Source organism: Aureobasidium pullulans (assembly GCF_000721785.1).
Source record: "Aureobasidium pullulans EXF-150 unplaced genomic scaffold scaffold_8, whole genome shotgun sequence".
Taxonomy (NCBI): domain Eukaryota; kingdom Fungi; phylum Ascomycota; class Dothideomycetes; order Dothideales; family Saccotheciaceae; genus Aureobasidium; species Aureobasidium pullulans.
In genome coordinates, this window is record NW_021941028.1 from 1,016,549 (window position 1) to 1,028,765 (window position 12,217).

Here is a 12,217-nt window from a genome sequence, read left to right on the forward strand (position 1 = left end):
TGACGTTTCGCCGACCTTCTGTGACGCTCGATGCTGATTTGCCCCGCCATCCATCTTGGATAGCAATAGCAACCAACAAAATCGTTGCATCTCATCAACACAACAATCAACAATCATGTCGTCAAAGATCGTGCACATCGAATCGCCGCAGCAGTTCAGCTCGCTATTGTCGTCGTCGCGCATTGTCGTCACCGACTGTATGTGTCCCGCCCTACCATGTCCCACATCAGCGGTATACTAACTCGCACTGTAGTCTACGCCGACTGGTGCGGCCCATGCAAGGCCATCGCCCCCTTCTATGAGCAGCTCGCCAACCAGCTCTCTCGCACCAACCAGATCACCTTCACCAAGGTCAACACAGACAATCAGCGCGACATTGCTCAGACGTACAACATCACCGCCATGCCCACCTTCATGGTCTTCAAGAACGGTCGCGAGACTCAGCGCATTAGAGGCGCCGACCCCAAGGCCCTCGATGCTGCTGTCAAGTCTCTGGCTTCTGAAGCCGAGTCCTCTTCGGCCGATGCTGCCTCCTCATCCTCGTCTGGCACATGGATCGGCGCATCCCTACCCCGCGGCTACTCAGACATCACCGACAGTGTGGATCTGCTCAACCTTGACTTCCTCAATGTCGATTCTGAAGCTGGCGGCGCCCGTGCCGTCTTCAACACAGCCCAGCCCGCCGCTCTCTCAAAAGCAAAGTCGTCTGGAGACAAGGACTGGATCGAGAGTGATACTGATGATCAACTCATGATGTACATTCCTTTCCAGAGTTCGCTCAAGGTCCACGGTCTTCACATCACCTCCTTCCCACCAGAGGGTGATGATGACATTGTCCGTCCCCGCACATTGAAGCTCTACACAAACAAGTCAAACGTTCTGTCCTTTGACGAGGCCGAGTCAATTCCCTCAACTCAGGAGATTGTCATCCAAGAGTCCGACTGGGATGCCAAGACTGGCACCGCCAGAATCGACTTGCGCTTTGTCAAGTTCCAGAACGTGTCGAGTCTGGTCATCTTTGTCGTCGATGGAGACGGCGATGGTGAGAAGACAAGGGTCGACCGTATCAAGGTTATCGGCGAGACGGGCGAGAAGAGGGCCATGGGCAAACTCGAGAAGATTGGCGACGAGCAGGGCGAGTAGACCAGTCTCCGCAATTTGAGCCATGTACGCTACCGTACTCGTACACTCTGATACCCAGACCTTCCTCGTGTAACTCCTCCCTCTCCACAAACTCTCGTCCATCAGCTGTTCGGCGCTCCCGCCCTCTCTCTCCTCGCATGAACATATCGCAAGCACTGCCGCGAACCCTAGAAGTCAATCACCAGGCCTGCCGCCTGCGACAATCAAATGCCGTCTTGGAAGAAGGAGCTCAACTCCAGACTTTCTGGGGCCCGGGCGAGGTCGTCGAAGATCTGATCTGGCTCAAGGTTGAGAGTTACGTTATTAGCCAGAGCACGCATTATTTCATCCGATGTCGCCGAAATCTTTCATGGAGAAAAGCATAAGACGCAAGGACAAAAATTCATGCTCGCCGGCTGTGATTACTATTCCAGGTCGCCGGTGGGACCGTGAAGTATAACCTTGCTGTATAACGAACTATGACAATTTAAACCTTTTCGTGAACCGTCTAGTCTTTCCCACATCACTTTCGAGGTCTTTGAGCTTCCAGGACCGAAGCATAAACTTTTTGATAGTAAATTCACAATGCACAACCCTTGTCTGTTTAGAAGCAGGGGTATAGAGGTGAGAGAAGCGGTGGCTTGTGTTCTGACTCTCCATCTATTGACAGTTTCGATCATCGATGGCTCGCAGTAGCCAGAGTTCCACATCCATACAGCGCGTCTCTATTGTTGAGTAATACAGAAGAAGAAGGTGAGGGATCAGAAATCCACAATCCATGGGATCATGCATGTCGTTTTGCACGTTTTCGCATATCCTCATTCGCACGCGGGTTATGTCTCAACTATGTTTGCTAGCCAGGTACGAGAAGTTGATATGCACACGGGAACCATGACGGGGCGGTGGATGATGGCATAAACGAACATAACGACATTCGAACTGTCAATTTCCCTCGACCCTTCAGCCGTATAACGCACAAACCCGTCCAACCGAACGCGTCTCACTTATGCTTGTTTTGTTTATCTGCACCGTTTCATAACAATCGCCGTTTCACAACAATGATAGAATAGAGTTGTGCCTCGAACGTTTATGCTATGCGGGATGCTTACGTCTTTGCACCGTCTTTTGCACCGGACTCTTCTTGCACCATTGTGACTTTTGTTCTCTGAATGCAGAGGCTGAAGTTTAAACAAGCGGCTGCAAATCACGGGATATCGCGGGCTCGTCGTGAGAATGGAAATCGATTCTTCGGCATGCTAAGACGATCTCGGACCGCACGCGTTTGGTTAGGCAAGTGCACAATGAGGGTCGAAAAGCTACACCATTCAGTGATGCTCAAGCTTTCCGCGTAACTCGTTCCAGAAGACCATGGTGGGTTTGCATGTCAAAGACGAGAAAGAGGAGTTCGATCTTATCGATCCTGATTCGCTTGAACCCCCTTTCTCGTTTTCTCTTCCTTCACCTTCTCGCGTACCTCCACATCTTACGAGAGCTCAACGATTGGAAGAAGGATATACTTTCCTCGGTCTGACTGATTGACAGTTCTCGGCGAAGGGCTTGGTATAGGACAAGATCCCACAGGTCCCAAAGTATCTGCAGCCTTTCACCCTCCCCACGGACCCTCTTTCGCCTACCTTCCCAATGGGGTGTCGCCTCAAGAACAGCCACTGATATCACGTGTGGATGTATGTGATCTGGCTTTCGGCAGTGCCCCATCGCTTATCGTAACCTCATGGCATCTCCTGCCGAAGATCCCGTGGAGAAATGCTTGACCATATTTTTATGCCCATGATACCTTATCCAAAAGGGAATAGCATATATGCAGGGTAAACGGACAGGCAGGAGTCGAGGCATGCAAGGAGAAAACAAAAGAGGGACGCACTAGTCTCTGGTTGGACAGGCCGCCCTGCATAGACCGAACCAAAGATAAATATCAAATCTTGGATAAGGCATAAAGTCAATTAGATGAAGCGAAAGAGGAGAGAGGGTCACCAACTCCGAACGAGGGTTCGAGCGGTTCCCAAGGATGTTTTTATGCAGGGAGCGTGAAAGTCAATTTAGGTGTGCTTCTTGTTTCAGAAACGAAAGAAGGGCACAAGGAAAAGCTATTCACGGCATGTACAAGGGTCTGCATATGCTGCATAAGGTAATCAACGCACGTGGACTTTTTTGCATCTCTTCTATTTTGTCCTTCTTCGATTTTTGTGCCGTCCATACTCACCAACAACAGATCAATCTTCTTTTTTTGCTGAATTCGGTAAGATACGCCATTCTCGACCATCACAGCTGAGTTTCTGGACATCTATTGCGCGAATCGAACAAAGTCGTCGATCGGGATCGACAGATCTATGCACAGGATCGGGATTAGCTTCACAGTAACCTCACCAAGATGTCGGTCGAGTCCGTCTCTCTACCTAACATCCTTCGCTCACTCCAAATACATGCCAAATTCACTACCATCCAGATCCACCTAAACTACTGCACGACAAGCAATCAAATAATTCGCAATTGATGTGCACTTCCAAGAAAGAACTAAGATGGATCGTCCCGTGCCTGTCCACAACTCTCCTTCCCCATGGGACGCTCTTTGCACTGCCCTTACGTCCGTACACAAACAGCAAAGAGGTGGCTTTCAGCCTCTCACGATTGACGGCATGAACGACAAGCAAATGAACGCCAATCAGGAACTCCACTCCACACGAAAAGGCGCAATTGACACTTTTTCCAGCTACGAGGTTCTTCTCCACATAACTCACCACCAGTGACATCTTCCAAGAGAAAGCAAGACGAGTCTCTAGGCCCGTTGCGCGTGTCTGGAGCCACCTCCATACTGCTTGCGACGACGATCAATCCTTCGTGTGTGGTGTTACTCTTACGCTCAAGCAAAGAAACACCCCACTGTACCGTTTGCACTGTTGGACAGATGTCGGACCAAACACCACCCTTGTCCGCAGGCACGTTATGAATGTCTTATCTCCTTACAGGTACGAAAAGTTGCGTGGTTGCCGATCATCACTCGCGACGAACCCACAATTCGCAATCGCTACCCGGTCCTTCTCGTGGGGTATGGATCTAAGACATCCCCATGCAACGACAAAATGTCTCGCGGTTAGCAATTGCGACAGAGAGAAAATCACGCAAAGCAACTCCTGTCGCTGCTACTACCCAAAAAAAAACGCGTGAGGACAGTTACGATGAGCCAAAAATATATCTCTGCGGATTGTGGAGTGCAGAAGCTTATACTTGAGCAAGCGGCCCTATATTGATTGATCTTTGTTAGTGGGACATATGTATGTATCACTTGATATCTGGCGTTCTGAACTCCACTGTTAGCATCCACTTGTACACTATTGTCAACTGTACAGCTCAACCTCAACTAACACATCCCGTCTCTTTCGTCGCGTCTACTCGAGTAAAAGCCCCTGATACTCAACCGACACGATCGATATCCTGAGGATTTTTTTCCATGGCCCCTCAAGCCCACAACGTCCATTAGAATAGAACGAGCCATTATTGTTTCCGTAAGGCTGCATGAGTAGGATGTTCTGATATGCAAGAGATTCCAGAGCTGTGTCTACGGGGCAAGACGGCTCGCTCTTGGCCGAATCTCTCCAGAGTCCATCCAAAATACTTGCTGAAGGATTCCTTGGATGGCAAGCGTGTAACCGCTTTCACCCCAAGTCTCTTGGCCCTTCACCAAATCCACTCACAAATCTACCCAAGTCTACCACAAATCTACAAAGCCCGGAGTGGCCGTAGAGGGCCGTCGGCGCATACACCAAGATCGCGATGAAGGTCTAACTACATTCCAATTAACGCAAAGACCGAGAAGGATTTCTGCGTAGCTGGTAGCTGAGATGGGTAGTCGTCTTGGTCGCTCCACGCCGAGCAAAGCCGTCTATCCCGCTACTCACTCGGGGACCTGGAACGCGTTCCGGGGGTGGAAGGGAAAAAAATGCACCAAGGAAAACCACACACCAATCCGAAGTGGTATGTACCTTGTGCCTGGTAGACAAAAAAGATACGTACTTCTACCATTTCCCAGATCAATCGAATGGTGATTTCTCGATTTTGCTATTCGCCACGGATCCTTCTGGTGATGGCGTAAAAGGACTCGTGGTTGGTTGGTTGGCGCATAAGGGTCAGAAGACTTGAAAATGTATGCATGGCAGGAAGGGTCACATAAAAGAGACCGTTATACTCGCATATTCGAGTACACGTTTCTTGGATAGGCAGTCTTGGACGCGTGGTGGCTGTGTATAGCAAGCAGCAGACCTGTTGGATGTGTAGATTGTCTTATCTTGCTACACCAACGTCTTTCTACCAGTCCAGCTGATGATCTGAATTGAGCACCAACAAACTTGGTATTCTGGACTTGGGAAGTTCGGAAGGAGGATTTTTGCAATGTAAGCGAGCGTGGAAGAACACGTACCTGAGGCTGAAGCAGACCTGCATACGAAGAAAATCCTTCGAAGCACTGCGAATCCTTCTTGAGGCTCCGAGGTATAGGTACATGTATGAAATACATGCAGTGCAACAGAATGAAGAGGGAAAGAATCCTTCCAACATGTGGCGACTTGTCGCTTTGTCAAAGACAGCTGTCATACCAATATTTCCACAGATCTTGAGATCTGCTGCATGTAGCTGTGTATTCTTTCTTCATCAATCTCTTGCAGTAGTCGGAGGAGGTACACGTATCCCAAGTCCCAGGTTTCTTTTCCTTCCGGTGACCTGACTCCGTACCTTGCATGTGTGTTTTTTTTTCTTCTTCTTATTTCCTTTGCTGGCGAGTAATTTCCTTCTGGCAATTGGGATACGTGGTGGATACTTGCTGTGCAGATATGGATCTTGACTTGACGTCGTCGTGCCTTAGCAAAGGTATGATGACATGCAGATATCCTGCAATCTACACCAACACCCACAATCTCGAAAGCCGTCAAATCAGCCCTACCCACTACTAACCCACTAAGCCATGTAACCTTTTCTAAAGGTACATTCGTGGTAGTGTGTTTTGCCAGCAAGTATGCCAGGCAAGGTACGACCATAATTCGCTGAAACGTAGCTGAAAGAGTAAAATCTGTCAAGAAGAGCAGCAGTGGTGGTTGAGATAAAATTGCAATCTCACACCACGGATCGGAAGATCTTTTGAGTATGGCGCAAGATTCTTGGTCGAGCGAGGAGCAGAGCCACGGTAAAGAGCTTCGGCTCGTCGCGGTCCCTCTGCAAATCATCCGCTTTAGCTCTGAGAGCCCTCTCTGCCCTGGAATAAGAAGAAAGAAAAGAAAAATGCATTTCTTTGGTCGCAAACACGGCACGACGATTTGGCATGGACATTTGCGGCGAGCGAGCACAAGCACCAGCACCAGCGAGTCAAGACTCAAGAAGTCTGGCTCAGCAAAAGACTGTGGGGTTTCAAAAAAAAGCTGCTCATGCCCAGCCTCGGAGTTAAACTCCAGCAAGAAGGCCATGGCATGCATGGCAAATCGATTCTTCGCTTCTCTTATCCTGCAATGACATCTACGATTTGCCTACTCTTTTGATATAGGTGTAGCGAGCAATATCAGTGCTTCCTCCTTCTAGACCTCCTGCGTGGTGTTGTTCGTCTATTCTATTCCATTGTTGAGCGAGCCACCCCTGAAGGAGGTTGGTAGCTGTTGGTGCATTCTCATCGATGCAAAAAAAGGCGGGAGTGGATCTCGCATTGCTATCCGCGATCTTGTTATTTCTCGCTTGTTGCATCCGAATAGAGGAGCCGCCCGCTTCTTTCGCACCCTCAACGCGGCAGTCGCGGCGAGTTTTTCGTCCAACGCAAAGAAAAAGTATGCGATAGTACTCACTCGATTCTTAGTCAGGGACCTTGCGTGTGCAGCTTTGAAGCAAAAAAAGTCCTTGCCCTGTTTGCTGCATCCCGCCGGTCGAGTGCGGCCAAGTATACCTGTCTAGCAGCCTTACGGGTTCCCTCGGAGCTTTTCAAGTACCGGTTCGAATGGGGGAAAAGAGATCTTGCAGTAGGTATCCACTTGGTCTTGCGGGACGTAAAAGCATTGGCAGAGGGAAATGATGATTACTCTATCCAAAGTGCTACGTACGCTCTGGACTGTGTTGATCATTCCAGAGTCATGTTCCGCATCTCACTGCAACTGCCGCGTATGGCAAGAGTCAAGAGTGATTATCTTCAAGGGAAAGATGTGAGTGGGGCCGCTGAATTCGGCCAAGAGGAGATTTGGAGATTCGTGCGAAATCTTGGTTGAAAGATGATGGTTCTCCGCAAAGTCCTGAAACGTAGCTGGTGCAAGGTCGATTTTGGGAAGCTTGCAAAGGCAAAAAAGCATAATCAGAGACATGAAGCACGGATATGATGAAATTTGGACAAGGTAGAGAAGAATTGTTCAGAAACTTGATCAGAGGCCGCTGTTGGGCTTGACATTGTGATTGCGAGATAGCTAAAAAAGAGCAAAAGACCGTTTTCCCAGAGCTCCCATCCATGCAAATGCAGATATTCGCTGTACAGTACAGAAAAAGCCTCAGAGGGCTGAGGATAAAGAAGCAACCTTGCCACAGGAAGGTGTATAAAGATAGACATGAAGTGAAGAAAAGCAAAAAGCAGGCTCGCTTTGCGGCTGGAAGCGCCAGAGTGATGTGACTTTTGTGCTCTCATCCAGAGAGACAGCACCGTGCGTAGAGTACAAGTCTAGAAGCAGCAGCGAACAAAAGAAGAGGGTTGGCATGAGGGTCGTTAGGCATCAAACGTCAGAAAGAGAAAGGATTCTGGGCGAGAGAATCTACTCATCGCGCTTTCTCTTCTTCTGCTGGAAGCCAGCCTCCTCGGCGGAGTCGTAGCCAGACTGGCTGCTGCTGCTGGAGCCGGCGACTGCGGCGGCGTGGTCGAAGAGCATGGCGCCGAGCTCGGTGGCATCAGGGGTCTCGCTCTTGGGGCGGAGGACACCCGATCCAACATCAGGAACGTTGACTGCCATCTGAGAGGTCATGTCGTTGGTCATGACTCCCATGACAACGGTGCCGGCGCCGTGGGTGCGCTGGTGCTGGCTGAGGTTGTCGCTACGGCTGAACTTCTTGCCACAGTCGGTGCACTCGAAAGGCTTGTCGTGAGTGTGAAGGGAACGGTAGTGGCGCTTGAGGTGCTCTTGGCGACGGAAGCGGCGCGAGCAGAGAGTGCAGACAAAGGTCTTGGAGGGGTCCTCGGTGAGGGACTGCTTGCGACCGCGGCGGGTAGTCGAGGACGACGAGGCGTGAGAGTGGGAGTGGTCATCGCCAGATGCGGATGAGGAAGAGGAGGCAGGGGCGTTGCTGGGAACCTGCTGGGGCTGGCTGGATGAAGAGTGAGCGGCAGCGGAGTACGACTGAGGAGCCTTGGCCGATCTCTTGGAGGCGCGAATAGGAGTCATGTCGATGGCGGAGGCTGAGGTGAAGGAGAACTCGGACTGGCAAGGGGAGAAGGTCAAGTCCTCGTCGGAGAAGCTGGCGTCGGTGAAGCAGAAGGAGGTCTCAGGGGAGTATTGAGAGTCGATGCGCTGGCGCTTGGAGTTGCAGAAATCGTCCTCGACGTCAAGCTCGAAAAGAGGCTCAAATGTGGGGAAGCCGTGGTTGGTAGGCACCAGCTCGCATGCGTCGAAAGTCTTGGAAGGAGTGAAGTGGTCACCCTTGAGGATTATCTTGTGCTCCTCGTCATCGCCGGCGCAGAGTGTTGGCAGGCAGGGGAAAGCGTTGCTCGGCACCGTCAAAGTGCGGGGGTCGCAAACACTGGCGTCGTTGATGGCGGAGCGCGGGATGGGCGACGGCGAGGGTGACAATGATGGGCAGGCAGAGTTGCTCAGGAGATAGCTGCTGTTCTCGGCAAATGCCGATGCGGGATGCAGGTACACTTCAGCTAGCGAGTCAGCCAAGGCTCTATAATTGGATGAAACCAAAACTCAAAGGGAAATTGCCCTCTCAATGGAACACGTACCTGGAGTCAAAGGTGGAGATGTGGATTGAGTCCACTCACCAAACATGTCGTCTTCGCAGTTCTTGATGGTGTCGAAGGGGTTCATGGCAAGCTCGTTGGCGGGTGTGGGCATCATGTGGTAGTTGGACTGAGGGCTGTCGGCCGAGTTGAAGCTGGTGGCAGACAGGGTAGGGGTGGCAGGGCCGTAGCAGTCCGAGTCGAACGACATCATCTCTTGCTGGAGCATGATGGTAGGCTTCTGGTGTTGAGGGCGAGGAGAGGCAGCAGGAGTAAGCATGGCTTGCGAGATGTACTGGGGTTGTTGCTGGTAGATGGCAGGGCTGTGTTGAGAGTACAAGACGTGAGATGAAATAGGTTGAGAGAAGTAGTCCATGTTCTGGGGGGCCATGTGCGAGTTGTAGCGAAGTTGCTGCTTCTCAGGTGTGTAGTAGTACATGGGCGACTGCATGGGAGCCTGGGTCATATATTGGTGTTCCATTGGGTCTGATCAATTTCGGTTAGCCTCGAGGGTCCAAGAGGCGGTGGTGGCTTCGACACGACGCTTACCCGAAAGAATTTGAGAAAGTGGTGGGTAAATTGGGATTTGCGTTTGATTGCAGAGAGCGAGTCGGTTTCAGAAGAGATATGAGAAGACGGATTGGGAAGTGGTGGTGTGCTGGGTTATGTATAAGATGCTATCGTGTGCAAGTGACGTCTGATGAGCAGCGAAAAAGAATGGTACGTCCAACGGGTTGATGGCAAAAGCAATGAGGGAATGGCCGGGTCGAATTGATGGTTGAAACGAGCTGTTTATGACCGGGGGAGCAGAGCATACAAGTACTGATCGTCCAAACTCGAAACTGGCCGCAGGGCCGGTGCAATCATGGCGGATGGGGAAGCCGTCCGAGGCTTGGTGGGTACCAACTGACAAAGGCCACGCCCATCTGCACCGGTCGATTGAGTCTGTGTTGTGCACATACCTGCACCCTCTGCCTCCTCAGAACGCGTTACTGCCCTGCCCTGTGCGAGGACAAAGGCGCCTGTCTGTGCCTTGATCCCGACGCTAACACGCCAGCTTGCCGCTCGACGCCTTGTGGCGCCGCGTCGAGTCTATTCCTATCCGTCGTCGACTCTTGTTTTTTCTGCTGGGAACGGCCATCACGCCAGCTAACCTAAGGTTGTCTATGCTAACGACCCGACTACTGCACCTCAACTTGTCCATCGTGAAGCCTGGTCGTCCACGTGCATTCGCTCGGGTGCCCTGCAGACCGTCTCAGAACCGCATGTCCAAATCTGGGCGCTGCATTTCCTGGCACGATCGACACATTTATCATAACTGTTATACATGGCTAGTCTGCATCGTCAACAAACACGTCTTGCCGGCTGACTATGCAAACCGTCTCCTCGTATCAAGGTCCTGGTCATGATGCTCGTCCGTTGCCCGTTGGCCAGCCTGGGTAGATACATGTCCGCTCACCTGTTATCGCGTCTCGTTCGTTCACAGCAAACGCTCTCACATGTGGACGGCTAGACGGCGATATGCCCAGTTGCAACTTGCTGGTGGCGTGCAATCCGTGTGCGTATGATATTTCCGTCATGCAAATGATCATCTTGCAATCGTCAATGACTCGGCCGTATACAAGATGAAATTACCGACTTGTCAGATGTACTGTACCTGCTGCAGTAGGTACTTGCCTGTCTCTGCCCTCGGATTTGTCGGAGCTGACACGAGTGTGAGCGCTTTCGTCCAAGTTCGGGTGCAGTGATTGTGATTGTGATTAGCCTGTTGTCCAATGGCGCAGCCGCACTGCGGCTTTCTCGTCTGATTTACGAGGTCTTACTCGCCAATCAAAATGGCTATATCGCATATAGTTAATATAGTAATACATCATATACGGCTTACCTGTCATCTTGGCTGCAATTGATAGCAAATGTACTCTCACGTGGTTGAGGTTACGTAGACGGCGACAATCGGAATACATTCTGAAACGTGATGATCAGGTGTAGTGATTTCCCTAATGCTTCTGATTGGTCGTCAGCTTCCCCGCCTTCACTCTACGTCTCTGGCCCAGTGTTTCATGCTGCTTTTCAAGCTGGCCATTCTCGAAAGCTTCCACAGAGACACAGCAATTTACATCACAATCAAATTGATAGCCTCTCTAGCCTAGTTTATTGGCTGGGCAATTGGAAGAAATTCCGTTCGACCTTCTTCATCCCTACAGACCCTGCTGCTGACCCTTCCAACGTCGATCGTTAATTTCTGCAGACCCTGCTGTGTGTGCGCCCGGTCCCCGACGCAGTTCAAGTCCTCGGTTCTTCTGCCCTGTGGAAATGATCCCTGGCGAGCCAACGGCATATCAGGTACGAGTATATACGCCTGGAGTTTTGCTCGGAGCATGCGCTTCATAAACTTTTCAACAACACTCTCGGTTGCTTTCCCTAAATCGCTTCAACCGCTCGGTATGTCTCCCATTGACTTTTACCGTGGAACTCCTGCTCTCTCCAACTCGCGTGTCCAAAGGCGGGCAGACTCAGATCTACGGCAAAAGCTTCCATATCCTGGTGATCGTACTTGTTCCAACGGGGTAACGCCTCCCGAGGGCCTCTGCAGCCATCGCCGATGGCAAGATTAAGCTATACACGCTATGCCCCTTCTCGAGTTCCCTCGCTATCATAGTGTATTCTTCCTCTAATTGTCAGCCCGCAACGTCCTCGAATTGGGAATGTGTTAGAGTGCTTTGACTGCACAACTATCTTGACTATGCAGCAGATTGAGACAATCGACAGTCATAACTGCCTGAACGGGTGCACACCTGGGGATTGACTCAGTCTGTGGTTTTAGCACGCCTAAATCGGCGGTACGGCTCCGACCTGATCTTCATAACCTTCCGACCTCACTACGTCATGCTCCAGGTTGTGGGATCCTGGGAGTGTCACCTTGTGTGTGAGATTCTGTGGCTCATGCAGGTACGCGACGCAGGAACCACAAGGGTAAGCCAGACAAGCCAGAAAGAGAAGGGAGCTCGTCTATTCTGCCTTTCTCGCTTCTTTCTCCAGTTTTTGAAAAAGATACACCACAACTTGTTCACTCTCGGGCCAGAAATATCAGCGGCATTTTCGAATTGGGAATTTCACTGTGCGATACAGTAT

The 12,217-nt window shown here is 50.9% G+C and overlaps 3 protein-coding genes across 3 annotated transcripts; 1 reads left to right on the top strand and 2 right to left on the bottom strand.

Moving 5' to 3' along the window:
• The first annotated feature begins 51 nt into the window (after positions 1-51).
• M438DRAFT_345303 (DUF1000-domain-containing protein) lies at positions 52-1,628 on the top strand. The gene is made up of 2 exons (XM_029905421.1): positions 52-197; positions 254-1,628. Exons 1-2 carry the CDS (start codon positions 116-118, stop codon positions 1,141-1,143), a joined length of 972 nt encoding a protein of 323 aa, XP_029761306.1. The 5' UTR covers positions 52-115; the 3' UTR covers positions 1,144-1,628.
• A 4,073-nt stretch (positions 1,629-5,701) lies between these two features.
• On the bottom strand, positions 5,702-6,412 carry M438DRAFT_345307 (uncharacterized protein). Its single transcript, XM_029905422.1, has one exon. It carries the CDS (start codon positions 6,351-6,353, stop codon positions 5,724-5,726), a length of 630 nt encoding a protein of 209 aa, XP_029761307.1. The 5' UTR covers positions 6,354-6,412; the 3' UTR covers positions 5,702-5,723.
• Positions 6,413-7,904: 1,492 nt separating this feature from the next.
• Positions 7,905-9,566, bottom strand: M438DRAFT_355103 (uncharacterized protein; the record flags this gene model as incomplete). Its single annotated transcript, XM_029907007.1, has 2 exons — positions 7,905-9,004; positions 9,089-9,566. The coding sequence occupies 2 exons, from the start codon at positions 9,564-9,566 to the stop codon at positions 7,905-7,907; spliced, it is 1,578 nt and encodes a 525-aa protein (XP_029761308.1).
• Between the last annotated feature and the right edge of the window lie 2,651 nt (positions 9,567-12,217).